General features: G+C 47.1%; 1 protein-coding gene across 1 annotated transcript in view; it reads right to left on the bottom strand.

Annotated features, from left to right (window-relative positions):
* Positions 1–25,828, bottom strand: part of PTH1R (parathyroid hormone 1 receptor) — a gene marked incomplete at its 5' end in the record, with an annotated part of 55,147 nt that overhangs the window by 4,687 nt on the left and 24,632 nt on the right. Inside the window, 6 exons of the mRNA XM_010142309.1 lie at positions 752–846; positions 4,410–4,476; positions 5,997–6,057; positions 11,791–11,944; positions 14,701–14,887; positions 18,554–18,648. Coding sequence (XP_010140611.1) covers positions 752–846; positions 4,410–4,476; positions 5,997–6,057; positions 11,791–11,944; positions 14,701–14,887; positions 18,554–18,648 — 659 coding nt within the window. The remainder of the gene's footprint in view (positions 1–751; positions 847–4,409; positions 4,477–5,996; positions 6,058–11,790; positions 11,945–14,700; positions 14,888–18,553; positions 18,649–25,828) is intronic.

Genomic DNA, 25,828 nt, shown 5'->3' with positions numbered 1-25,828 from the left:
CAAATGGAACGACTTGTGTTTGGAGAGTGAGATGGTAGCAATGAGCTCGTGGTTTGCAGCTCAAACCGTTCTGCTCTCCCCGCTTTGCATCTGTCATGCTGGTCAGTCATGCTCAGAAGATCGTGAGAAGCCTTGCGAGCCCTCAAGCAACCCAGTTGTCTCAGCAATCTGCTTTTTCTGTCTGGTTTTGACCATGCAGCGAATATCCTAAATTATCAAGAGGGAAGAGCTGGCAAAATAAAGGAAAACAAAGCAAACAAGGAAACGCCAGATTTCCAGCCAAGAGTCAGGAATATTTTTTCGTTTCAGCAAAGATGCTGGAACACCCACTGAAGGGCAGATTTAGCAAATGGACCAAGTTTTACAAAGCACAGGAGGGAAATAAATAGAAATAAATAAATTGGTACATGTTTTAGGGTCTTCAGCAGAAAAAGCAATGCTTTAATTTTTGCACTCCTGGGTCAAGGCCAGCGCAGTCACTTCCAAACCAGCTGAACAGACTGATTTCCTCTCTTTAACCTATGAGGCAGGTCCCACAGGTTGGATTTGAAAAGTTTAGGAGATGTTTAAACTGCTGTTGATTTATTCTGCTTTACCAGACTTGGAAGACAGTGCTTGCCTCACCTTATTTTTGGTGTCTACAGTATAGACACCATGAACTAGTCACGCTGGGCTCCGCTCCCGCTGGAGTTAAGGGGGTGAAAAAAAGACTTTGATATCTCCCCAAAAGTGGAGAGAATATGTGACTCACCTGTACTGTTGTCTTGAATCACACCTCCCTGCATTTGTCTCTCGTAGCTTGGTTGCTAGGACTCTGATAATATTGATAAAAAGAATAAAATTTACCTGGAAGAGGTGGGGAAGAGAAAAAAAACAGAGAAAGGAAAACTGTTAGAGAAGATCAAGATGATGACGGTGTTGATTAGCCAATGCTTTCCCCGAGATGAGCCAAGGGGCTGGGGCAGTGACGGGGTCATGCTGCGTATGAAGCTTCACCTGGGAGAGCTTCTCCTGTGGAAGGGACGAGCTCCCCGAGAAAGACGCAGTGTTTGGTGGGATCTAGTCAGCTGTATTGAACCTGAACAGTTGAGAGTGAAGTGACAAGGTGTGAGCATCTCACGTGGAAACACCTACATCTGAGCTAGCCAGCCTGGCAGACACCTTGTAACTGGACGGGATAGGCAGTGCTTACCAGGAATGTTGAAGGATGGACTAGAGACAACTCTCAGTATTAATTTCCACACCATCTTTTTTTTTTTTTTTTTTTTTTTTTTTTTTTTTTTTTTTTTAAAAAAAAACAACTCCATACAGTGACATGGGTCATTTTCATGGCCTCATAGATCTCTGAAACTCGGTTTGGTGTTTAGCGAGCAGACTGAAATTAGGCTGTATTTGTCTCTTGCAGCCCACCCAAGACTAAGGTCTCCTCAGGTTAAGAGCAGCTTTGGTAGGATGCCTTTCCACATGTCCATGTCCAGAAGGTAGGAAGAGCAAGCAAAGCGCACTGTGATGAAGACACAGAGTAGACCTAACTAGGGATGAGACATGAAAAACGCAGAAAGGCATTAACACTGTAGAGCTTTTGTTGTACCTCTACTGCTAACTCTCCCTCTGGAGGAGTGTTAGTACGGGCCAGACAAGGGCAGTAAGAAAGTACTATCTGCTTGCTATGCAGGGAGCCGTATCTAGGAGCCCATGTCGAGGCCAGATGCTCAGCCAAGCTAGTGAAGTCCTACAGGAACACGCTCATGGCGACCTGTGCAGCAAAATGTAATGGCAACATCTGGTGGCTATGCTGTCACTTAACTGAGAGGGCAGATGGGGAGGTGATTGAGGGATTCTCAGCTTTTTGGAGCTCGTTGGAGATTGGTTTCACTGGGGCTGGGATTTCATACCTGCTGTGGCCCCTGACAAACCTGTTCTTGGGACTATGGCAAGGCCACAAGCTGAAACGTTGTGTAACTGTCTGCACTGGGCAGATCCATGTTGCTGGGCTGGTGTTGATGCCTATGGCTTTCTCTGGAGGCTTGCAACAGTAATTTGGCTTCTCAGATGCCAGTATAGCAGCATTTCAAGGAAAGAAATTACCACACCACACACAGGCTCATAGTTTTATGCCAGAAGGGACCATTGTGAACCTCTAGTTTGATCTCTTGCAAAAAAACGCAGTCCATAAGACCTCTTTGTATTCATTTTTGTTTGAGCCACAGCAGATCTGGGTTTCAGTGTTTCCGTGACGGAGATCCTACCACAACCATTGGTAAGTCATTCCAATGGTTAATTATCCTCACTGTTAAAACAAGTAGTTCCCTGAGCCGCTGAACGAACATGGCCTGGTTTGCTATGGCTTTGTCTTCTGTGGTTGGATTCCTTCTCCTTTAACGAGGTGCAAGTTCATTTTGAACAGGTCTCCTCTGTGTTAAAAAGGGGTCAAGGTCGAACTACACCCTTTCCCTGGAAGGACCATTAGTAGAATTTCTCTCCCATATCTCTTTGACAGTTTTCATGAGGTTTGTGGGAATTTAACATCCATGCAAGCCCATTCCCTTACTTACATTTGGTTGGAATTTACTGACTGGTACAAAAGTTATAAGGGAGGGATGGAGAGACCAAGAGGCAGAGAAGCACACAGCCTGGGGGCATCAAATTCATTTTCATTGGAAACCAATCTTAAAAGGGGAAAAAAAAAGGCAGGCTTTGTTTCTTGTATGAGCATTTTTAGCCTCAAAGGCTCAAAAGTGGGATTTTGTTCTGCATTTGTCGGTTATATTGAAGATGTCCAACCATATCACAGTCAGGAGGGAAGCTCCTCTGGCTTCCCAAAACATGTGCGAAGTTTTAAAAGAAATCCAGACAAGGCAATAACTTCAAGCTTGCAGCAGAGCGGAGGGATTTTAAGCCCCTCACCCTCTAAATTCTCTGCAAGTACATCCAGAAACTCATAACTGAGTCCAGAAATGTATGACCAGCCAGTGTGGGAATTGAAAAGGCAACCGCATGAACAATATGAACCCACAGAAATTAAACAGAAACAACCCACGGAATATTTCTGCATGATAAATAGCTGCATTTGCAAATAGCCAGGGTAGAAGCACAGCGGAGCCTCATGGAGAAACATTATTTTTACAAGGATGAGCTTCAATCAAACTCTTTCTCCTCTGCTAATTGGGCTTTAAATTAAATGCAATGGGGCTGCTGGCATTCATCTAGTTGAACTATCTGAACTTTCTTCTCTGTCCTACTATTTAATTTCCAATGACCACGATGTGGGCTTGGCGATTCGTTTCTTCTGAGGTGCAGAACTGATTGCCAGAGCCAGGTGGAGAATTTCCACCAAAAGGAAATTCTGATGAAGACAATCCTCCCCCCAAGTCCCAAGCAGCTCACCTCATTACACATATGAGCATATTCACCTCAGAAACTTTCCTGCTGTTAATGGCTCCGTTTATGGCAGGTGGTCTGATTTTCCTCTCACCCACCCTGACCATTCTCCAAGGCCTCGTGATTTGTGAGGAAGAAGGAAGCGCATAGACCTTGATGCAAAATCCTCTGAAGACTATAGTGAGATTCTTACTGACTCCTCTCAGCTATCTGTGGGTGAACGTAAAGGGGGACTAGGATGTGCGTGAGAGGACAAGCTCTTTGCATGCACTCATCAACCATTAGAAGATGGAGTAATGGAGAACCATAGAGAAAGATAGTGGGAGGAAAGAGGATAATTCATGAAAACTGTGAAAGCAGCTTCTCTAGCTAATTAGGACCCTGCTCAAGCAAACACAGAACTACCCACCATTCCCTCATGCAGATAATAATGTTTTATAATGATTTTTCTAGCTTGCGAAAGCTCAGTGGTGTGTCTGGATAATGTCACTTAGATTCTTTCTGTCCCTCTGGCTCCTGGTTGGGAGGTGAAGTAATTCTCCATCAGTGATTAACATCATGTCTGATCATAGCTGGGATGGTTTAACCTCAATCCCCACCTTTGAGGTATCCCAAGCTTTTATCGGTTCAGAAAAGATGAATCTGAAACAATCTGATGACACTGAAGCACCTCTGGGGAAAATGTTTGGTCCGGCTGTAGAACCCAAATTCTGGTTCTTCCCACAGGAGATGCCTGGTGAGAATGTTTTATGACCCCTGAGAGTTTCCAGTATCACATGGGTTAGAAATATTGGCTTGAACATTTGTTTCATTAAAGATTATGATGATAATACCATCTGGCGTGTGCAGCTATTGAACTCACAGGTCAGATATAAAGTCCTTAAACTGGATATACAGAGACTCCACACTATCAAGGCAGGAGCTGTGTTAGAGCGATTAGGGTAGGGCAGCTCTGCTCAACTCTTCCCACTGAGCCTGCACCAACAAAAGGCACTTCTTCCCACCGCCTGCATTCAGCCAGTACTCACCACGATAGCTGCCAGGATGGGCACCTGAATAATCCATTTTAAATTGCCAGCACTCAAGTCCCAACACCTGAGAAGAGATTGATATCCTATCAAGAAATCATTGATTACAAAGAGCAACCAGCTCAAGTGTTGTGTTGGATAAATCCACCCTGGGAGGATGGGTTCCTCCAAAGCCTGGTGCGGTGGGAGGGCCTAGCTTGGTGATGGGGACAATACTGTGGTTCTGCATTCAGTTCCTGTGCTTCCTTCAGCCCTACTCTTGCACTGAGACCCAGCCATGCACCACAGAAGTCTTTATCTCCTTTTCAGCTCTTATCCAAGTGAAGGCTGGAAGGGCAAGTTCTTGGTGGTGTAGATGCTGGGGTATGGTCCTCATCTGCCAAGAAGGGGCTGAACACTACTTCCTCCCAGGCATTTCCAGCAGCCATTGAATAAAGTCACTCAGTGTTAATCACTCTGTTTGAATTCCCTCCAACCAGGGAGAGAGGAGTGCCACAGGCTTTTCTTTATCTCAGCCAGACAGTCCCCACACGGCAGCTGCACTTTTCATTTCACGGACCAAATGCTGCCCAGGCAGCTCTTCAAGGAAAGCGAGAGGCAGGGGCAGAGGAACCACTGGTGCTGACTGAAAGGCTTTACAAGGATGAGCCTCTGCCAGCGCAGATATGTCACACTTCAGTGGCTGTGCCGCTCTGTCCTTCCAAGCCTGGAGCTGAATCCCAGTTGGAAGGCAATGTCCTTCCAGGCAAAGCCATTTGAGAAGTTGCCTGGGGACCCCCGCAATTTTACTGGCAGATTGTGGGCAGGTGAAGCCCATTGTGTGGTCAAGGCTGTGCATTGGGGGTGGGGAGGGAAATGTGATTGTTTGGGGGTTTGAAGGTTGGGTGCTATGGATCTTTCATTCAGAAGGTTGTAGGAATATGAGGCCATGAGGACGCATGTGTAGGACCAAAGAAGCAGCTGATCCATATCTTGTTTCTGGCAGTAGCCAGAAGGTGATATTTATGGTGGAACAGGTAAGCAGGTAGTAATCTTCTTCTAGAACAGTCTCCAAAAATTTGCTGTTCAGAATGGCTTCCTGAGCCAGAGAATTACTGAATATCTAATACTTCTAGAGGAATTCATCTTCCATGAATATGCGCAAATGCTTTTTAGACCTGAGGACATGCTGGCATTCATACCTCCTGCAGAGAGGAGTAGTTACAGCTTCACCAGCTCATCGGCACAGATGTGCCTTCTTGGACTGTGCTGAACCTGCCATTTCCCTAACCCATTCCTGTTAATTCAGGATGTTAAAGATCCCTGTGCTGTCCCTGCCCAGCTGTGAAGCAGTCCCCTTTAGCACCAGGGATAGAGCTGTGGGCATTCACGTTTATCAAATTCTGTAAAATGGAAGAAGAGCCAAGGAGACAAGTTACACCCGCTGCCACACCCACCCTAAAAGTTTGCTTATTTCACGGTAGAAATCACTTCTGGCATTACCTGGTTCCTTTATCCCTTTGGATTCACCCACAAAGCCACTGTTGCCAAAAGCCCCACAAAAGCATCACAGTTAAAACCGAGAAAAGAAAATCCAATGTGACTTACTCTGTGTCGGCTAGAGTGGCTCTCACGCTGGCCCATGCTGTAACAAATACAGCAGGGAGTCCTGCAAAAAAACCACAGGTCAAACGCAGTGAGTAGGGGGACTGGAAGGCTCTGTTACCATAAGACCAGGCTAGGGGAAGGTAGAATATATTCGAGTATAATTTAGACTAGGAAAGCTTGATCTTGGTCTCACATCTCTTCTGTAGCCCGGATGGTGGCAGGGAACATTTTCTGGAAGACGAATATCGTGGTCTGGACATGTCCACCCTACTGAACTCTCCTGGCTTTCAAAACAGAGCAGCTTGCTTTCCCAAGCTGACAGCCAGGAGTTGTCCAGGCTTAAGCTTCCTCCCGATTCACGTTTGGGAGGTACCCAGCTGATGGGTCCTGGGCTTGACAGGATAAATCATCAAGTCCTGTGCCATGTCTCTAGCGCTGCTTTGTATCTACATTAGCCTGCAGTGCCTGACCCTGGTGGCTGATACCTGCTCTAGTCAACTCATTCCGTTTGAAGCAGAGAAGGCTTTCGTGCAACATCCTTTCCCAGGATATCTGCTCCCTTCCCCTGACGTTAAGGAAAGGTGGATCTGGAGTCAGGCTCAGATCCTTTCTCCCAGCACAGGGCTGGCTGGATTAGAAGCTCTGTTAAGTGTGAGAGACTCATTGCATGAAGCAGATAAATGCTAGAATTTGGGATAATGCTTGCAAAATACTCTGGCCAGAGGTTCACTTCTAGATGAACCATCCTTATTTCAGCACAGTTACACTGGGCATCATCTTTTCCCTGTGAAAAGTAAAAGAATTGCTAATATCCAAATGCAACCTTCTATTTATTTTTTTAGGGTCCAGTTCTGCTTTATTTGTACAACTGAGTCCCCTACTGGCTTCCCTTAAAAGGCAGGATCACATCAACAGTAGCTTCCACAAATTCAAGAAGAATAGCCCCTTTCAGGTGAAAAAAAAAATTAAAAAATAAATAAAGGGGACATTTATCACCGATGACTGTAAATAAGCTGTTCACAGTCTCAGCTCATTGGGGCTCGGTGTGCATAAGCACACGCATAACTTTCAGCATGCACTTCAGTCTCATTAGGGTGCTTAAAGGCTTTCCTGACCACGGACGCTTTCCTGAGCTGGGGTGTGGAGCAAGGACGCCTGTCTCATACACACATGGACAACGGGGCCGTTATCTTGGTTGGAACCTTTAAATGCCATGGTAATATAAGAAAGCATAAATAATTAAACACAGAGCCTCACTCAGGACCAGCGCAGCAGCAGCAGCAGCGCTGCCGACAAAGATACATTTATAAGGAATGCACCCTGCTCTACGATCCCCTGCGATGGCTGGCACCGGGGAGAAAATACTTAACCTATTGCACCGGGAACCCATGAGCGCGTTGAAGCTGAGGGCTTGGGGAAGGCGCTGATTTATCGTAACAAGCACCGTCTATTTGCTCCTCGCTGTTCATCGCCTATCTATGAAAAATAAGTGCACGCTCCAGACTGCTGGCAGAGTTATCAGAGGATTAAATGCTTATTGCTGATATTGTTGGTGATCTTCCAGTTTATATCAGCTGAGGAACTGGTCTTGTTGAGCGGCTGACATGCCTGCTGCCTGCCTGCGAGACGGTGGATGTCACCCGCCGCTGTGAAGCTCTGAGTTAGAAAGATGGATTGTTTCAGAGATTTGGTTCTGTGTGACACAGACTTGTTCCTCTCTAGCCTGTCCTGCCCTTCAGAAGAGACACTGTTCCCATTCATACCAATCCTGTGCTGTGTTCAAGGTTCCCAGCAACAATAAAATATACAGGAGAAAATAACTATACCTAAAAAAATCCCTATGTGTGGATTTATTGTGCCTTGTGCACTGCTGCCTCATGCCGTTCACGCAAGCTTAGGGAAAGGATCCTTGATATTTTCTGCAAAACACACAAAGTGAATTCCTGGCACCAGTTTTATTGCTACGTTTGTCTTTCTGCATCTCTTACATCGTTCTTTGTTTGCAGTGTGAATGTTAGTAAATGTTCTTAACTTTACAAAACCTAGAGTGAGTCCTCTCCCGCCTTTTCCTCTGACTCATTTTTAGGTTCACTCTGTATCAACATAACACTTGGGCCATCAGGTAATTTCTGGAGTTCAATTTTCTCCTCCCAGTCTGGTATCTCTATTTATTCATTATCTCCTGATCTTCCGATGTGAAGAGTCAGAAGGCTTAGCTTTGCCTCCAGCCTCCCTTTTACTTTCAGAGGGTAATGACTGAATTTTTCGTGCCTCCACTTGAAAGTCCTCATCTGTGTTGCCCCAAGATTGACAATCCCTCCTGCTGAGGACTCACTGATGGGAGAACCGTTCACCCAAAAATCAGGAGTGAGGTCCTCAAAGTCCATCCAAAGATAACCACAAACAACGAGACACCCAAGAGGTTGCGGCTCCATGAGCAGGAAAGTCATACGTGACTAAAGACACCCAGCCAACCCACCAGAGAAAGGAAAGTGAATCTCCTAAAAGCCTGGGTGGCTCTCCAGGGTGGCTGTGAGCGCAGACAGACGCAGGTGTGGATGGATGCATACATGGCCTCCCCCTTCATGTGTGCCCCCCTCGCGCAAGAGCAGTGTGACGCGGGACGAGCCCCACCCCGCGGCGATGCCGTGAGCGACTTCTACAGAATCCACATTGTATGCGCTGTGCATTTCCAGTCCATACACACAGTGTGTACAATGCAGGTGCTATAAAGTCAGGTATCTCCCCATCAGCTGGAAAATGTGCAAACCTCAAGCTGGGCAAAGCCTGGTGGAACCCCAGCCCCTGCTCTCCTCCGTGTACGTGTCTCCTAGCAGCTGGGAAAAACGGCTTTTGTGCGTTGTCAAAGCTGTGAGTGAGAGAGGTGGTTGCAAAGCGGCTGCTAGAGGAAAGTTTGTGGATAAAGGCCTTATGTAGGTCTGGAGAAATCTGGTTCTCGGTTCCCTGCTGTTTGAAAACGTCTCCGAGGAACAATGCTTGTGTTTTTTCAGTCCCTTTGCGTCACAGTTTCCTAATATTAAATGGGGCTAATACAAATACTTTCAGGCAAGGATGATTTCTGCTTAGCTAAATACACAGGGCTCACCATCATGGGCCTGAGCACCTCTAACAGTTGCACATCAATCTGTTTGTCTTTTCCAGGTCTCCCTGCAATCCTTGTTTACACCGTAGCTGAAAGCCAGTGCAGTCCAGCCGGCAAGGCGGGGTATTAACATGGTGTGAACGAAAAATGCCAGTGGAATCAGCTTGGGTTTTCTAGCTATTGGTCATGCTTCTTAGGCTTCCTTCATAAAACAGCTGCAGGGAACTTGAAGTCTGCTGGGGAATTTATTGTTGCCCATAACACCATCATTATTTATTTATTTTTGCTGGCTGCTGGCAAGGAAAAGCTCCTTTCTGTCATCAGTGTCTTCCCTTGTGAGAAGGGCGCTGGGGATTTTCATGGAGCTGTGCTCCAGCGAGGATGTGGACTGAAAAGACTCGACAAAAATCTTTGGGTCTGACATCAAAGAGTGACTCTATGTTCTGGTTTCTTCAGCAGTCTGGAAATAAGATGTCGTAGGGTGATTTTTGCTTCCTGCCCCCACTGTGGAAATTTCCAGGCAGGATAAATGCTCCGCTGTTTATTGTTACCCAAGCAAAATATATCCCGGCTTTTGGGGCAAGCTTGTCTTTTCTGTACCTATGTGGAACGTCGTAATTATTTATCGCCAATTCCGTGTCATTCGTCACCGCGGTATGGGCAGGATCCAGTGCCCACTGCAGGGAACTGGAGTTTTTCCACCGTCTCCAGTGGGTCTTGGATTGGGTTGCCCTTTCCAGTGCCCAAAAGCTATCAAAACAATACGTCCGTGCGGGTCTGCGTGTACATTATCATGCTAATCAAAACAAAGCAAAAACAACTGCAACTGAAGGGAGCCTATGTTCTCATTCCAGAAGAATTTAAATTGAGCAGCCTCAAACTTTTGGAAGCACAGAGATGATTGGTGTTGTGACAGGTGTGACTTCAGCTTTGTGGCTGCTCTGATAAAATGATTATACTCTGGCAGCGGTTGGAAGAATTAATGAGAGGAACCAATGCCTGTTAGACTGTTTTCCTTTGGCTGCATTACGAACAGCATCAAGTTGGTTTTTCTTGTTAAACATACGGCATTATTTTTCAGCTGCTTCCCTCTCCTCCAGAATTCGCTCCGGGGAATTGCTTCTTTAAGTCTGCTCGGTACAGTTTAATGCCATTTTCTGAGAAGCAAATTTTACATAGCTTGAAGGTTTGGAAGGCAATGGTTGGTTTTGGTTTTTTGTTGGTTTTTTTTTAATTATTATTTTTTGTTAACTTGTTTTTAAGTGAGGCGACATCTGAAGTCCCCCCATCTCACAGCCACTGAGATAAGAAACATTCTGTCTCCACGGTACCTCTGTTTATTTATTTTCCCCAAAACTACCAGCTGGCTGGGACTAGACTTTGCCTGACAGAGGGATGCCCAATTTGAGACTCATATTTACACCTCCTGTCTTCATCACGTACTAGCACCAGCAGTTTCTGACCTACACACATGCTGAACATGAAGTTAGCAAGGAGCTTGTGGTCCCCATCTCCCCCATATCTCTTCTAGGATGGAGGAAGGCTGGGGAGAGTCCTGAAGCTGGACTACCCTGGGTTGCTGAATCCTTTACTTGCTCTCATGAAGCAAAAGCCCACAATCCTCCATAAACTCAGTTCTGCACTTTCTGGCTTGCTCAGAGCTCCACTGTTAGAGATACTGGTTTTCTTCCAGAAGAAATTATGGTCTGGAATGGGGATGGTGTGATGCACACATCAATCTTGTCCTAAAATGCAGTCAGGATGTGGCCAGGTGCATTTTGGACCTGGAAAGTGGGAAGTGGTTCTGGGCCATGCAGTTTAGAGGTAACCATAGACACCTCCCAACAGGTTTTTCTTTCTGTAAGCTCCTTTGTAGACCTACACCCCATTATTCTTAGTTATGTCCTTGTGGATCATCTAATACGTTTCCTGTTCTCCCTTTCAGTCTATACACTTCAGACAACTGTGGGCAGTTGTTTTATTGTCCTCAGCCTACCAGCACCTCATAACTCCTCGCAAGCCAAAGCTCATGTCAGAAGTGAACAGAAAGCACATTCTCGTCTAAAACGTGTGTGTGCCCACAGCACCTTCCACTAATGAGCACCCTTCCTGCATCCACATCCCACCCCTTTCTCCTCACTCCAGGAAAAGATTCCCAAGTTAAAAGAAAAGAAAGAAAGAAAAACTCTTCCCCACAAATTACAGGTTTCTGCTGGTGCTCCAACATTCATGAAACCTCAGGAGCTTTTTAAAGCAATGGAGATCTGAGGTAGGAAAGCAGCCTCTGGTAGCAGATGCTCACAGCCTCATGCAACTTTCTGCCCCTCCAGCCCAACGTCTGTTTCTCAGCAGGAGGCACTTGGCAGAGAAGGGGATAACTCAAGAGGGTGCTCTCAAATCAGCTGCCACCTGCACACATCTGCTGCCCTGAAGCGATGGCAGGAGTGTTGTCTCTCCAAGCCTGGACTGATCCTTCCAGAGATCCTGGAAGTGTCACAGTGTAAATACCACAATTTAGAAATTATAAAATCTTCACAAGAGAGCTAACCTGCCCTTGCAAGAGTCACCGTGTCTCTGATGCTCACCCTGCCTCTGTCTCCTCTCCTATATTTATCTGTATGCACTATCTGCTGAAAGACAACCTCCAAAAGGCTTCCTACAGGTCAGCTGTAAGGAGCAGCCATGACTTACCCCAGCCAAATAAGGTGAATCCCCAAAGATATTTCTTCTCTGAGAAAAATGCCATGAAGATGAGGCTGTGAAGATAGAGTCCTTCCACCAGAATCCAGTAGTAATTGGTTGCCAGGAAGTAGAGGAAGAAGGTAACCGCTACTTTACAGCCCACCTGCAATGACCACAGAAAGACAAGGGTGTATGAGGAACGTGGGGCAAATTCTTATTCTACTAAAACCATAATTTACCAAGATGGGCTGGAAAGCACAAAGGAGAAAGGAAAAAACTAAATCAGGAAATTCTATTGCAGGACTTTTTCAAGGCAGAAATAGTGCAAGAACAGAAAAGATGAACAACTGAGAAGAAAGCTTAACCTCAGCCTGACATCAGGTCTCCAACAGCAGGAGAGTTGGGAGGTGTTGGAGGACGGGGCATGTGTGAAGAGATGCTGACCTGATCCTACTCTCTTCCAACTCAGGTGATGAGGGACTCACACACTTTCTAGGGCAGCTGTGTTTCATCATTTCCCTGTGTCTCTTGTCCACGTTAGATGACAAAGGGCTGTGGGCAAGTCACCTTGGATCTGGCAAGTCAGGTCACCTGGAATTAGGACTCTCTCTTCAGCTTGTGGAGAGATAAGGGCACCATGCTGCAGGTGAGTGACCCTATTCTGTCATGGATGTCCAAAACAGGGTCTTCCAGGGCTGCCTGTTTTTCCTCAAGGGGTGTGAAGACACCCTGATGGCTGCTGTAGGCTTTGGTGACTGGTTCTCCAAGAGCGAACAGAAGCTGGAGGATTTCACCCACAGAGTCAAGGTGTTTTCTAAACAGACCTGAGCTACAAGGTGGGAGACCTGGTGGAGACTTCCAGGACACACTGATCTGAAATGGTCGCATAGGCTAACCTCTCACTCCACACTGACCAGCAATCCTTTGTTTTCTTGAGAGGAAAACCCTGACTGTGTCTCAAAGCTCCCTCGCCCATGGCAGAGTGGGGCAAAGCCATCCTTCTTCCAATATTTCTCAGTCCTGGTAGAGAAAGACTGCAAAGTAATGATGCCACGGGGGGTTAACTGGTACAAAGGGACACATAAAGCCATCTCTTGTCAACGTAGAAATGCCAGGACTCTGGGCGGTTCGATTTCACAGGAAGCCTGTGCCTACCACACACATCCCATGGCAGCAGCACATCCCCGTGCTGCCCCTTCCTTTGAGAAGAATAAAAGTGACCTGCAGAAAATATCAGTAATATCTACCTTGTAAATAAAAAGAGAATTTTTTTAACCTCACCTTAATGCAGCTCTTATGCAAATCCTTTGCCAATCAAAATGAATATGCACATCCAATGAATGATGTGCCAATAGGCCAATCAGAATGAATATATATGTATAAATATAACACATGGGCACATTGACACCCGTTTTCTTTTAATATGAAATGAGTTAAAATAGAAGGAAGATCAATCAAAAATTACCCATCCATCTTTAATAACAATTTTTATATTTACAATATAAATCCCCATAGGGAGCATCAGTCAGTAACTGCACAGCTCCCACACGGAGACAAAAGAAATACATTAATTGTCGCCTTCATCACTTGTTTGCCTTTTGATTCAGAAGAATGGGGAATGCCATGAAATCGCTAACATTCAAAGAACGCAGAATATTATCCCAATTGTTCCTTGTAATGAGTCCAGCCCAAGGAGAAACACAACAATGCAGAAAACCATGAGGCGTTCTTCCCCAAAAGGAAGCGTTTTGAAGTGTGCTGAGTGCTCCAGCCAGAGTCTCAGATGTGCTGGTTTCACGCAGCGGTGTTGGTGGCCAAGTCCCTGTGGCAGCACAAGCTGCGAAAGGCTTGAGAAGCTGAACGAATGCACAGGCAGAAGGTTTGTTGCCACCTTGGGAGAGCCACACCGCTAAGATCACAGGATCACAGAATGGTTTGGGTTGGAAGGGACCTGAAAGATCATCTAGTTCATCATCTAGTCTAGAGGATGTCTGAAGTAGCTCAGATTTTTTTGTGTGCAATGAAGGTAACCCTTGATCTTAGATACTAAAATGTACCTCTTCTGTCCCTGCAGCATTCAACAGTTCGTGGGTGATGAGCTGTCACTGCATAGGAAATTTGTGATGAGACCAATGACAAGAAGAGCAGACAAATTCAGCAGGTGGGGACGGCTTTGAAACCGAGGATGGGCTTCATCTCCACCCCGAGCACACGGACAGTGCAGCTGCTTCCATCTGAGCTGTCTATACAGTGAAAGGAAACGTGTGCTTTTGGAGACAAGTTCAACTGACCTCACTTCAACTTTTGTTTTAGGATATGGTTCGTTAAACCCTTGACTCGACCGGCTGTGCTCACCACACTGACTCCGCTGACCATAGATGGAACCTGAGGCAATTAGAGGAAATGAAGGTATCTCCTTTGTAGACATCTGCTTTTTGCAGATGAACTCTACCCTTTCTTATGACAGAGCATAATCCCTCCATCGCTCTTTCTGAAATGTCTTTTTTTTTTCAGAGATGGGAGTGATAAATCACAACAGGAGCAACCAGCTACGGTTTGCTGCAAAATCAGTGAGGTGAGCTGTCTCCTCCTGACCTTCTTCCCTGCAGCCTACCTCTGTTCTGTGTCTGGAGTCGGGGTGAGTGCTTCCCAAGACACGCTGAACTGTGTCTGTCGGTTGGACAGAAACAGTAGTTGTAAAAAGCAACCAGAACATCAACCTCTCTTTACGTTTGACTGCCATGGGGAACAACCCTTCTCTAGCTCTGGGTGACAAGGGATGGGGAGAGGCTGTGGAAGGTGAGGACAGGGTGGGAGCTGGTGTCCGTCAGGGTGGAAAATTCCCCTGAAAGAAGTGAGGTGTTGAACAGAGAGGATAGACATGAAGCCCGGAGAACTGGCTGCTTCGGCGATACTCACAAACTGTGATTTATCCGCTGGAGGTGCTTCAGTAATGGATTTCAAATCTTCCTCTGAGATCCGTTCCATCTCCTCCAAAGCCGACCCGGAGTACAAGACTGCGTCCTTCACAAAGATGCTCACAGCTCTCAGCATGAAGGAGACAAACAGGTGCATGTGGATGTAGTTTCTAGTGCAGTGCAAACGTCTGGAGGGGAAGACAGAGAAGGATTGGGGTAGTTTAGTCCATCTGCTGGGCAGAGTCAGGGTCACCTCTGCTTCTGAAGAGCCCCAGCTCCTCTCATCAGCGTTGTGCCACCCGTGAGGATGGTAAATGAATTAAAACCTGCTCGAGGGGTTTGGTTGGAGCTCACTGCTGCTGCCTTTGCATTAGGACAACACTGTGCCTGTTCTCATTGAAATTCCTTTATTTCCAACTGGGAAATCTCACCAAGAAACAGGGATGCATTTTGCATGGGGCATGGGGAGCGAGCACACACGCAGTGGGCAGTGAGGGCAGTGAGTCCACATCTGGAGGACAGTGTATGTGCAGTGCACATGCAGCTGGAGGAGGGTGGGTTATATGCAGGCCACGCTCGGTGTGCGCAAACTCAGAGTGCAGTGTGCGTGCAGTACATCTAATTTTAGAACCGTGGAATGGTTTGGTTGGAAGGGACCTTCAAAGCTCATCCAGTGAGCAGGAACATCTGCAGCTAGAGCAGGTTGGTCAGAGCCCCAAGGTCCAACCTGACCTGGAATGTTTCAATGGATGGGCCTTCTCCCACCTCTCTGGGCAACCTGGGCCAGGATCTCACCACCCTCAGCATGAAAAGTTTCTTCCTTCTCTCTAGTCTTTTATTCTCCCCTAAAGACATGGACCAGTTCAAGTGAGTCCAGATGAGGGCCATGAAGACAGTCAGAAGGCTGGAGCACCTGCCCTATGAGGACAGTCTGAGACAGTTGGGGTTGTTCAGAGAGAAAGCTCCAGGGAAAACTTATAGTGGCCTTCCAGTACTTAAAGGGGACCTACAGAAAGATGGGGACAGACTTTTTGGCAGGGGCTGTTGTGACAGGACAAGGAGAGATGGGTTAAACTGAAAGAAGGAGACTCAGATAGAGAGAAGGAAGAAATTTTTTATACTGAGGGTGGTGAGACCCTGGCCCAGGCTGACCTGAGAGGTGGGAGAAGCCCCATCCCTGGCACCACCCCAGGTCAGTTGGCCCTTGGGGCTCTGAGTCCCCTGCTCTGGGTGCAGATGTCCCTGCTCCCTGCAGGGGTGTTGCACTGGGTGAGCTTTGAAGGTCCCTTCAACCCAAAGCACTTCATGATTCTACAATTCTATGGTTCTTACAGACCCCTTTAAGTACTGGAAGGCTGCAATAAGGTCTCCCCAGATCCTTCTCTTCTCCCAGCTGATGAGTTTGCCCTTGCGATGAGTTTGCTCATGCAGCACACTGTGTGTGCAGAACCCAGAGACGGCAGGAGGTACATTCAGTGTGAGGCACATGGTGCAGTGTCTGCACATCTGGTGAACATCAGGATGAGTGCAGTGGATGCGCAGCCAACGTGCTGGGTGTGTGCAGCGAGCATGCAGCCAGCGTGCAGCGTACACTCAGGGAACACTTATCTGGTGTACAGTGAGCTGGGGGTAGGCAGGGCGTGCGTGGTGTGTGCAGGACGAGCATGTCGCTGGGGCTGGGTGCATGTGCAACGAGCGCGCCCCAGCCGCACAGTCGTGTTCCAAGGAATACAGACAGAAGGCAGGATACACGCACAGTGCTCACTGATACTGAAGTGTGTCCCCTCCAGCGTTACATCCATCCCTCCAACAAATCTACTCTTCTCCGAGTCAAACCCTGAACTTAAACTCTTCACATTTATCTGCTCTTTGTGCAGACGAACCGGACTACAAAGGCTACGGAACTCGTGGCCACTAAAACCCTTGCAGAGGTTCTTGTAACCTGCTAATCTTTGCGCCCACTCCAACTTTAGCAGCAACTACAGTCGTAACTAGTGTGCTGGGCTGTTTTCTGCTTGCTCTTACAGACACCATCCTTTGCTCACGTTAAGTGGTTTCTGGGCTCCACCCCAGCAATGGCAGCAATGACCCCACAAATGCTGATTGTAAAGCGCTTTAAGATCCTTTTTTGGGGAAAAGCTGGATGGTAAAAAGAGAATGGGTGAGACCTGTATCGAAGAGGTGTGTTTTAGAAACAGTGATCATGCCTTTGGGGAGAAGAAGGAACTAAACTGATGTGTTGGGGTTTCCTTCTGTCCTCTGTCGCTCTGTTGCAGGGTGAGCCAGGCGTGGATTTGTGGATGGAGTTATAAACTCCTAAATCCCCAGCTCCAACCATGCAAATAAAAAAACAAAAGCTGTATTTTTTTCTCCTTTGGAGGAGATTGTGATAATAATAGGTTGTTTCTTCTGCTGTAATAACACAAATTATGCCAAGTGGAACTGCTGAGGTATAAATGAAGATGGGCTTTGTTCCCTGCATTTGAAATGTAGTCGGTGAGTCTCTCGATTACGTGTTATCTGGAATAAAATCTAGCTTGGTCCCTGCTGCTGCTTTGATCCTTGGGACTAAGACGCTCAAGCACAGTCCACACTGTAGTCTGGTCTGTAAACTACGTGCTCTGACTACACGAGTAAAGAGAGAACATGTCTCTGGAACCTAAGAGGACTCTTGCGTACATGGACATTAAAGATTTTAACAACCTTGCCAGCGTCCAGTGGGAAATGAAACAGGAGGAAAGGGTTGAGAAGACAGGAGGGTGGTGGCAGGGATGGATTCTGGGACTACCTCACGTGAAGTGTCTCCAAGAGAGGTCAGCGGTCCTCTTTGTCTTGTGCATGTCACAGTTTTGGGTGCTGGAATGCTCTGCTCTCCAATCAAGCCCCCCTGCCGACCTCCTTCTGCTCACTGCTGAGAGGCCTGAGCGCTTGTAGAGCCAAAGGCCACACATTCTCTTCCCAGTGGTATGAGTCTGGGGTTTAGCTTGAGCTTGCACAGTGGGAGCTGCTGAGTCCATGTGAAGACACCATGTGTCCGTTTGCTGTGTGGAGAATTTCCCTCTACAGCTGTTGTCTGGGTCCTGCTCTCTGCTAGCAGAAGATACTGACAGCCATGAGGCTTAGCAGGTCCGGGCTCAACATGCTATGCTATTTGCACCTCACCAGGTATGGTTTTCAAAGGACAAACTTCTAGCTGGGGACAACACCTTTCATCCTTCCCATCCCATCGTCTGTGGCAGCAAGAAGATACAACAACCAGGTCTGAAGAACAGATGGCATGGGTTCAAAATGGTATCTAGGGCTCTACCTCCCTTGGCAAGGGTGGTGGAATGGGAGGGAGGACAGAGTTAGGTGGGTCATTGCTGGATCTCTTGGTAGAGCAGCAGCATGGTAAGATTGGAGGGGTTGGTCTGGCAGTTTTACAAGGCTGGGGTCCCCATCAGCTTAATCCTTCATGAATATTTGTGCTCAGAGTGGAATTTCCCTTATGAAACCTTAGCTGTTTAAAAATTAGCCATCTAAATCTAAGCCGGAAGGGGGAATAGGGACAGAACCCCCTAGAGAGACTTCTAAGGGAGACAAACTTCTTCCTGGAGATGCCTTTCTTCCCATTTGCTACAAAAAGGGTCTAGAAAACTCCATTGCAGGCAAGTGGGAGAAGTTCAAACATCCCACCCACCATCCCCCAAGAAGTTTGACCTAAGTGACACTAACACAGCCCAAAGCACAGATGCAACCTCCTGTGGCTTGCGAAGAAGCACATGCCACATGCCACCCCAGTTGTAGCCTTTAGGAAAGTCCAAGGCTTTTCCAGTCTAGTGACAACTCACTTAGGTAGAAACAGAGCCGCCTACCTGAAGTATCCCAGGATAAGGACAGCAACTGTGAGGGATCCCAGAGAGATGGAGTATCCAACAGTATAAATCAAATAGAGGCGATCAAAGACCTCCTGCAGTACAAACGATGGAAAAAATAGCGTCACATTAGAACGCATCCCACTGCATCGTAACACAACCGTGGTAGCGGCACAAAGATTCCGGCTATCAGACCTGCTGGGGGGGTGCAGCTCGGGGTCTGGGGAACCTTTGGCAATCACACTTGTCACCTTTTTGACATACGAACAGCTTGGAAAGCAATATTCATCTTCCCTAACGACTGGGGGGAGCCGGGGTTTTTTTTGCAAGGGGTTGGTGATAGAGGTGGGTCCATCCCATGCCTGGGAGTTTTGCAGCATTTTCATCTCAAAGGAACCCAAAGCGCTTTACAAACTCTCAGCCAAATCCAGAGATCACTAGGCAACTGCTGCTTGAACAAAATGCCCACTGACCTGGGATTTTTGCTGGAACTGTAAAATTTAGCCATAGGGCTGTGCCATACCATTGCTGAATGACTGATGTCCGGGATGGTGGAGTGTCAACCCACCACAGAAAACATGGGGACGATATACTTTGGCTGTGGGATAGGAGAAGAAATCACCTGCATTTATTTTTCTTTTTTAGGATCCAAAGCAGCCCATGACTGTGGTTATCCAATCCAGACACAACCTTAGCTTGCCAAAGTCCCATTGGAAAAGGTCCTGTCACAGGAGAGCTCATAGGAATGAATCCTGTAATAGGTTTCACTTCTCTTGACCCTCTATATTTTAGAGTTGGGCTTAGAAACCCTGAGCTTTCCATTAGATATTGGGATGTTTTTCTTTATCCTGTTCTGGGCACGCAGCTTAACTCAGGGATTACTGACTATCTGCCTAAACGGGTTAAAAAGCCTGCCACCATCCTAGCTTGTACCGCCTTTCGTCATCTGAAATTAGAAATAAACCCTGAAGAAACCAAACAATTCAGCATCTTTCTCCTCGCTCCCTCCCTCCTCCCCTGCCTTTCCCTCACCCCACCCGCTGGGTTGCAATAACATTAGTAACGCTGGGCTCTGAATGACAGCTCTGATTTTGATTTGAGGCTAGAAATGCTGTCCCGGAATGCGAAACCTCAGCCCTATTACATCAGAATCCCCAGATATGTGAATGTTTCTTTGCGGTTTCCATTGGTAGAGCAGCGTGCTTGCCAATAATAATCTACGTGTGTGTGTGTGCGTATTTTTATATATATACACGTATCCGTATATCTGTGGGCGCAGCAGGCACCAAAAAGCCAATGTGAGCAGATGTGAGATCTTTGAGGGGGCGGGGGGGGGAAGCGCTCCTTCCCTTCAAAGCCTGGTGCACTTTTCGCAATGCCAAGCTGGAATCCTCTTTGAATGGGAAAATATTTGCCTCCATGGTCGGTATAACATCTAAAGGAAATCTTGATCCTAATGCATAAGCTGGTTGAATTTTGCCACTGTCCAAGACAACAGTTCTGACTTTAAGTGTTTTGTGATTTGAAGCCTCTGTAATGCAGGATAAGATTCAGAACTGTGGACATATAAAGAAAAAAAAAAAAAAAAAAAAAAAAAAATCCTACTCTAAGTTTAGGTTTCCTGGTAATTCAGCAGCTGGGCGGTGTTACTACGCCCAGCTGAACAAAAGCGTCCCTGAGCCCCATTCAGAAATTTAACCGGAAAGATCCACGTTCCTATCAGACAACGACACCGTTGTAGCAGCAATGGCCTTGGGAAGGGCCTGCTGATTGGCTGGAAGGACGTTTTTGGAGGCTGTGGTTAATTCCTCTGATTAACCACAGGGCCTCTTTTCGAAAGGGTGGTGAGTCAGAGCTGCCAAGACACACACATGCGTGCGTGCATGCTGGTGTGCTTGCTTGCAGACATAGGTGCCCCAATTCGTACCCAGTATCATGATGGGGAGCCTTCAGGAAGGTGTTGTTTTTTTTTTTTATAGGGTACTTAGGTCCTTGGGAAAAGCCTCAGGAGCAAAAGGTTGAGTTTTCCACATGGAGAGCTCTTGGGAGAGCAACTCACGCTTGCTGGCTCCCCGGAGTGCTTGTCCTCAGGAATGGTGAGACCTGGATTTACCCAGGAGGGAAAAAACCCAAAGCTCTAAAGGCAATTCCAAGTCTCACGCATCTCCTAGCACAAGGGAGGTCCCAGTTCGGTGGAAACCACAATGCTGAATCAGGAAAAGTCCTCCAGGTAACAAAATATTGAGTCATCGACAGCTGAAACAACCACCTCCATGGTCTGAGAATCCTTTTTTTTTTTTGGAGCTGAGATGGATAGGAGTTTAAATAATTCACAGAAGACCACAAAGGTCATGTGTGGCCAAGCCATGGCCACAACCTGGACCTCCATAGGCTCCAGACAGTGCACGACTTACTAGACCATTAATCAATGTCCTTCAACGTGACTCCTGCAGTCAAAAATCCCTCAATATATGTGATTCCAGGGGCTGGGATTATCAGCAAAACATTGAAACCCACAGTATGGCACCAAGATTGGGGAACTTCGGTTTCAAAACTGGCATCCTTGAATATTGCCCTCTGCCTGCTTCATCGGGGATGAGGTAGTGATGGGGAAGGTGTGGGGTGGATCTGATCCCCTCTTTCTTCCCATCTCTTACAGCTTTCCTGTGCTTTTTTCATCTGCCACTCCCTAAGCAGTACCCAACTTGTCCCCTTCCCCTGCCAACAGGGCCTGCAGAAGAATGCTCTGGAGGCCTTCTCCTGACAGGACTGAGCCAGTCGTGGTCGCTCCTGGAGGGTGCTGGGCAAGGTGAGGCCCCCCTGCTGGAACTGAGCTGTTTTTGGGGTTGGTGAAATGACTTCACATCAACGCATGCACCATGCATCCTCTCTAGGTCATGCTCTGCAATGATCTCAGGTACTGCACACACTCAGGGCACTTCCTTTCCCTCCTCCCCTTTGGTCACAGATTGCAAAGCTCCACCAGACCATCTATCTTGTATAGTCAGGTGAAAAGATCTGTCTGCGGGGAGCTGGCCCTCCTGACCCTGCCTTCCTGACCTCACTCCAGCCGTAACTCAGAGACTGACAACAGACGGAACCATGAAAAACATTAAGTACTGTTTCGGATGTATTGCATGTTGAACCCATACCAAACCAAGAGGGAGGAGACTTCCTCTCTTGCACTCCCTTTGCATCTCAGCTTTCCACCAGCCTGAACTCAGGGTAGAAACTTCACAGCAACCTGGTGGCTTTGGGAGAACAGGAAACCCAAACAGAGCTGGAGATGGCTCCTGCATGAACCCAATGCATGGAAAAAAACCCAACCCAAATAAACAAAACCCACCTATGGGTATCCATGGGCTGGATGTGCCCCCTCCCACAAGGGTCCCTGCATTCCCCACTCCCTGCGGTTTGGACATCTTCCACGTGTGTGACCCTCAGAGCAGTCGGCTGTTACATTTTTATACTGTGCTCAGGGCTTAACCTGTCTCCTCATTTGTCTGCTTCCACCAATGGGGAGGTAATTTGCATTAATTCGACTCCAGAAGAAAACTGGTTTCCTCTGCAGGACAGCTCAGAGGTGCTTCAGAGCTCCAGACATAGCGTTTGGAGGCCCCATCCCTTGCTATGCTTTTACTCTTGCATTGCAGCCAGATGTAGGACAGCCCGTGTGGAGAGTATTCCTGCTCCCTCAGATGCTATGGAGTTTGTCCTAGTGGGTGTGGACCGCTAATTTAGATGTCTGTGGTGTGGATGGCCCCAGCAGAGCTGCTCACATGAGGACAGGTGGGTGCTTTAGGCTGCAATTCGTCTATTTTAATCAAAGGATGGCACCCTCAGCCATTGGCTGGGTTGTCACAAGAGGAGTCCGGGGGGACTAGCTCAGATAGAGATGTTCACATTTATACAGCAAGTCCCATCCATCTGAGTGTCCAGTAAGAGGTCTTGTGACCCTTAGGACTCAATTCAGTTGTCCTTCTTAAGTCGCTTTAGACACCCAAGTGTCTTCAAGCTGCTTTCACAGAAGGGAATGAGCTTCCTGTATGTCACATGTAATGTCTGCAATTCTCATGCTGTTGTCTCATGTACCTCAAGATATTAACTCTGGGCATAGACATAACTTATGTTTCAGCATCTGGACGAAGCCTTCAAGGCTTTGGTGATCACGTGTCCTGTTTCCTTCCAGCGTCACAGGGAGGGATGTGGGTGACTGAGACGTGTTTTTGAGACAGCTGGTGGCAAACTCCATTCTGAGTATCGTTACATCACGCCCTTTATCCAGCTTTCTCCTTCCATCTTTTTTCTTTCCCGCTTTGTGAGACAACAACCGCAAGACTCTACAACATTTAGGCTGTGAAGCTGAAATGGATCCTGTGGTCTGTTGAGGGGTTGGCAGGCTGTGCTGAAGGGTGGGATTAGCAGATACGAGGACGGAAATGTATATAAGGGCTTTCCAGATCAAGCAGCTGCAAAGTTTCTCAAAGCTGCTGATTCAGATGCTGCTAATGACATGTTTGAAATTAGGGGAAGTATTTGACTGCTTTGGCTGATAAGCAATGCCAGAAAGCCTCGCTCGCTAGCTCTAGTCGTTGCTTTTCTTGTCTTTTTTTTTCTCTTTTTTTTTGATAAAAAGCCTCAATTTAGTTTTTCTGACACTAAATTGAACGTTGAACTTGACTTTTTGCTACAGAATTCTGTTCCCCACACCTATAGACTTATAGTGCTGGTCACTTCAGACCCTCACAATCTGAAGAGCGACTGGGATTAATTCTCAGACTAAGACACCTCAATTTAAATGTGTAAATGTGCGTCTCCGTGTGTGTTGAGTGTCTGTATTCACATGATAGTCAACAAGGAGAGATCTTCAGATTCAATTGCCTACACATAAGAACTAAGTGCTGTGTGGAGATGCCTGGAAGTACCCGTGTGAACCCCAGACACAGTTCCAGAAGAGCATGAGGCTCATAGGTATCTGTGAGCCTTGTGCTAACACTGTAGGTAGTGCAATGCATCTCCAGTGGTGCCACGTGTCTAAGTGTAGGCAGATAAATTGGACCTCTTCACCGCAGTCAGCAGAGCTGGAGAGTTGTTGAGCTCTATAGAACAGTCTATGGAAAGAAAAAAGGAAGAAAGCTACACGGTTGGAGTAGACCCATGTCTCAGAAGCCAGCTGAGGTCTTTGCGTGCCCCACAGCTGTAAGGTAGAGCTTTTCCACCTCATGCCTAGTTTATCTCCACAAGGATTCACAACCACAGGACATCCAAGAGGCCACACAAAAATTGTCTCCCGAATCTGCTGTTCACATGAATAGAAAAGTTCTCCAGATCCTACGCTACACCACCATGCTGGTGATGCCTCAGAGTTGCAGGTCCTTGGAAGGCTGCAAGAGGGACAAGAACACTCTTTGCTTGCCAGCGTTCATGAATCGTCCTTAAACAACTGCTCTGGGTCAGCAATGGTTAAATAGGGGGTACAAGGGTCTATATCTGACCCTGGGTGTTGTGTTGTGAGAACTCTTGTGTTTTCATGTGAAACATTATTATGTTGCTGTTACAAACCACCAGCCTTTCCCAGCAGACTTTAGGCATAAACTATTATCGACAGCACCACGCTAAAAGGTGCTACAGCATTTAGAGGAGCCCACCAGGACCTAACCTGGAGGCATGAAATGAGGATGGCATGACAGGGTTGCTTGCAAGAATGAAGACTACATCTTGATGATGCATTTTTTTTAGTTCCTACATGTGCTTTAAAACATCTGCCCATCTTTCATGGTGCAAATGTACAACACTGTGGTGGCATTTCGTCTGTGTAACTCAGCGTACACCATGTAAAAAAGTTTTATGCCATCGGTTTGAGGCTACACAAAGTTGTTTGCTTTTAAAAGGACCCCAGAGAGCTCCAAGAACAAAGGCCAGTTATAGAAGACTTTTGGTTTGAACAATGGAGTTTAGATAAAGCAGCCCTGCAACATGCTGTGCCTTTCCCATTGTGTTTGGTATGAGGCGGATTCTTGAGGCCTCTCTGATTTCCCTAGAAGCAGTAAAACCACCATGATATAAACAAGCAGTAGCAGATGAAGACAGGATTGGTAGGCTGAGGTTGGCTGTTAGGACAGTCCGTCTTGCTAAGCTGGTGGTTTCCGGGCTGAGCGAACCTCCCAAGTTGTTGGCTCATACCCTCCCTTCCTCAGGACTTCAGTAGATAGGTCACATTTACCCCTAAGCTCATCCTTGACAACAGGATGGGTTTGACCTGCTTTACAAAAAATGTGCTTGACATCATTGCTGGCTTTGGGCAGACGGGAATGAAGGAAATTTCTGCTTAGTGAGCAAAGTATGACATTTGTCCTGCCAGTGCCTGAAAAGGTGAGCAGAAAAATGACCGTACTGAAGGTGCTGCTATTGGCTGACTCTGTGGAAGGGAAGGGGTCCGTAGTCAAAGTGCTGTTATGCTTTTTGGAGAGAAATTGCCTGAAAAGATGCCTACTAATGCAGAGGCACATCAGGAGTTACCATGTGTGCCATGTTTTATCCAAAGACTGAGGAGCTCAAAGAATACAGGTCACCCTCACTCCTGTTTTTAAGGGAACCTAAGAAAGCTCTAAGAAGAATGGCCAATCTGGGCCGGACCAAAGGTCCTTTTAGCTGGGCTCCCTGTCCTCTACACGCCCAGAAACTGATGTTTAGGGAAAAGTGCAGTAACAGAATAAACACAGAATAAACAGATACATAAGTTTATATCTAGTGGTTATGTAGCAGGGCTGTATACCCTCTCCCAACATTCAGCAGCTGGTGGTTCAGCGATGCGAAACACGCAGCAGACAGATAAACAGCTGGTATTTAACTACACTGCCTTCCTCAAAGAGGGAACGCTGGCCAACCCATTCCCCTTCCTTCTCTTGTCCTACTGTCTCTCTTTAAACACCAGATGGAAAACAAAAAAAGCAGAGCTGCCTGGTCTGGGTGTTGGGCTGGGAAGTCACAGATCTATCAGCTTATCTGTTCAGAGGCAAGGAGACTTTCTGAAGATCCAGGGTGCAATTGGGATGGGGGATGCTCATGCACGTCTCCTGGAGAAGGAAGGAGTGGGAGAATAAGACTTTCCATCATCCCTGTTGGACTGGTGCTTAAAAGCAGGATGTGAAAGAATATAAAAACCCAGAGAACTCCCTGGGCTGGAAAAGCCCTTTCAGCTCCCCCAGTGCCCCCGTTCCCCAGCACTGCCAGGTCCCCCCTGACCCCTGGCCCTCAGCACCACCTCCACACGGC

Source organism: Buceros rhinoceros, unplaced genomic scaffold (genome assembly GCF_000710305.1).
Source record: "Buceros rhinoceros silvestris isolate BGI_N320 unplaced genomic scaffold, ASM71030v1 scaffold1438, whole genome shotgun sequence".
Taxonomy (NCBI): domain Eukaryota; kingdom Metazoa; phylum Chordata; class Aves; order Bucerotiformes; family Bucerotidae; genus Buceros; species Buceros rhinoceros.
The sequence above is the reverse complement of the archived record's forward strand: the minus strand, read 5'-3'. Positions and strand labels throughout refer to the sequence as shown.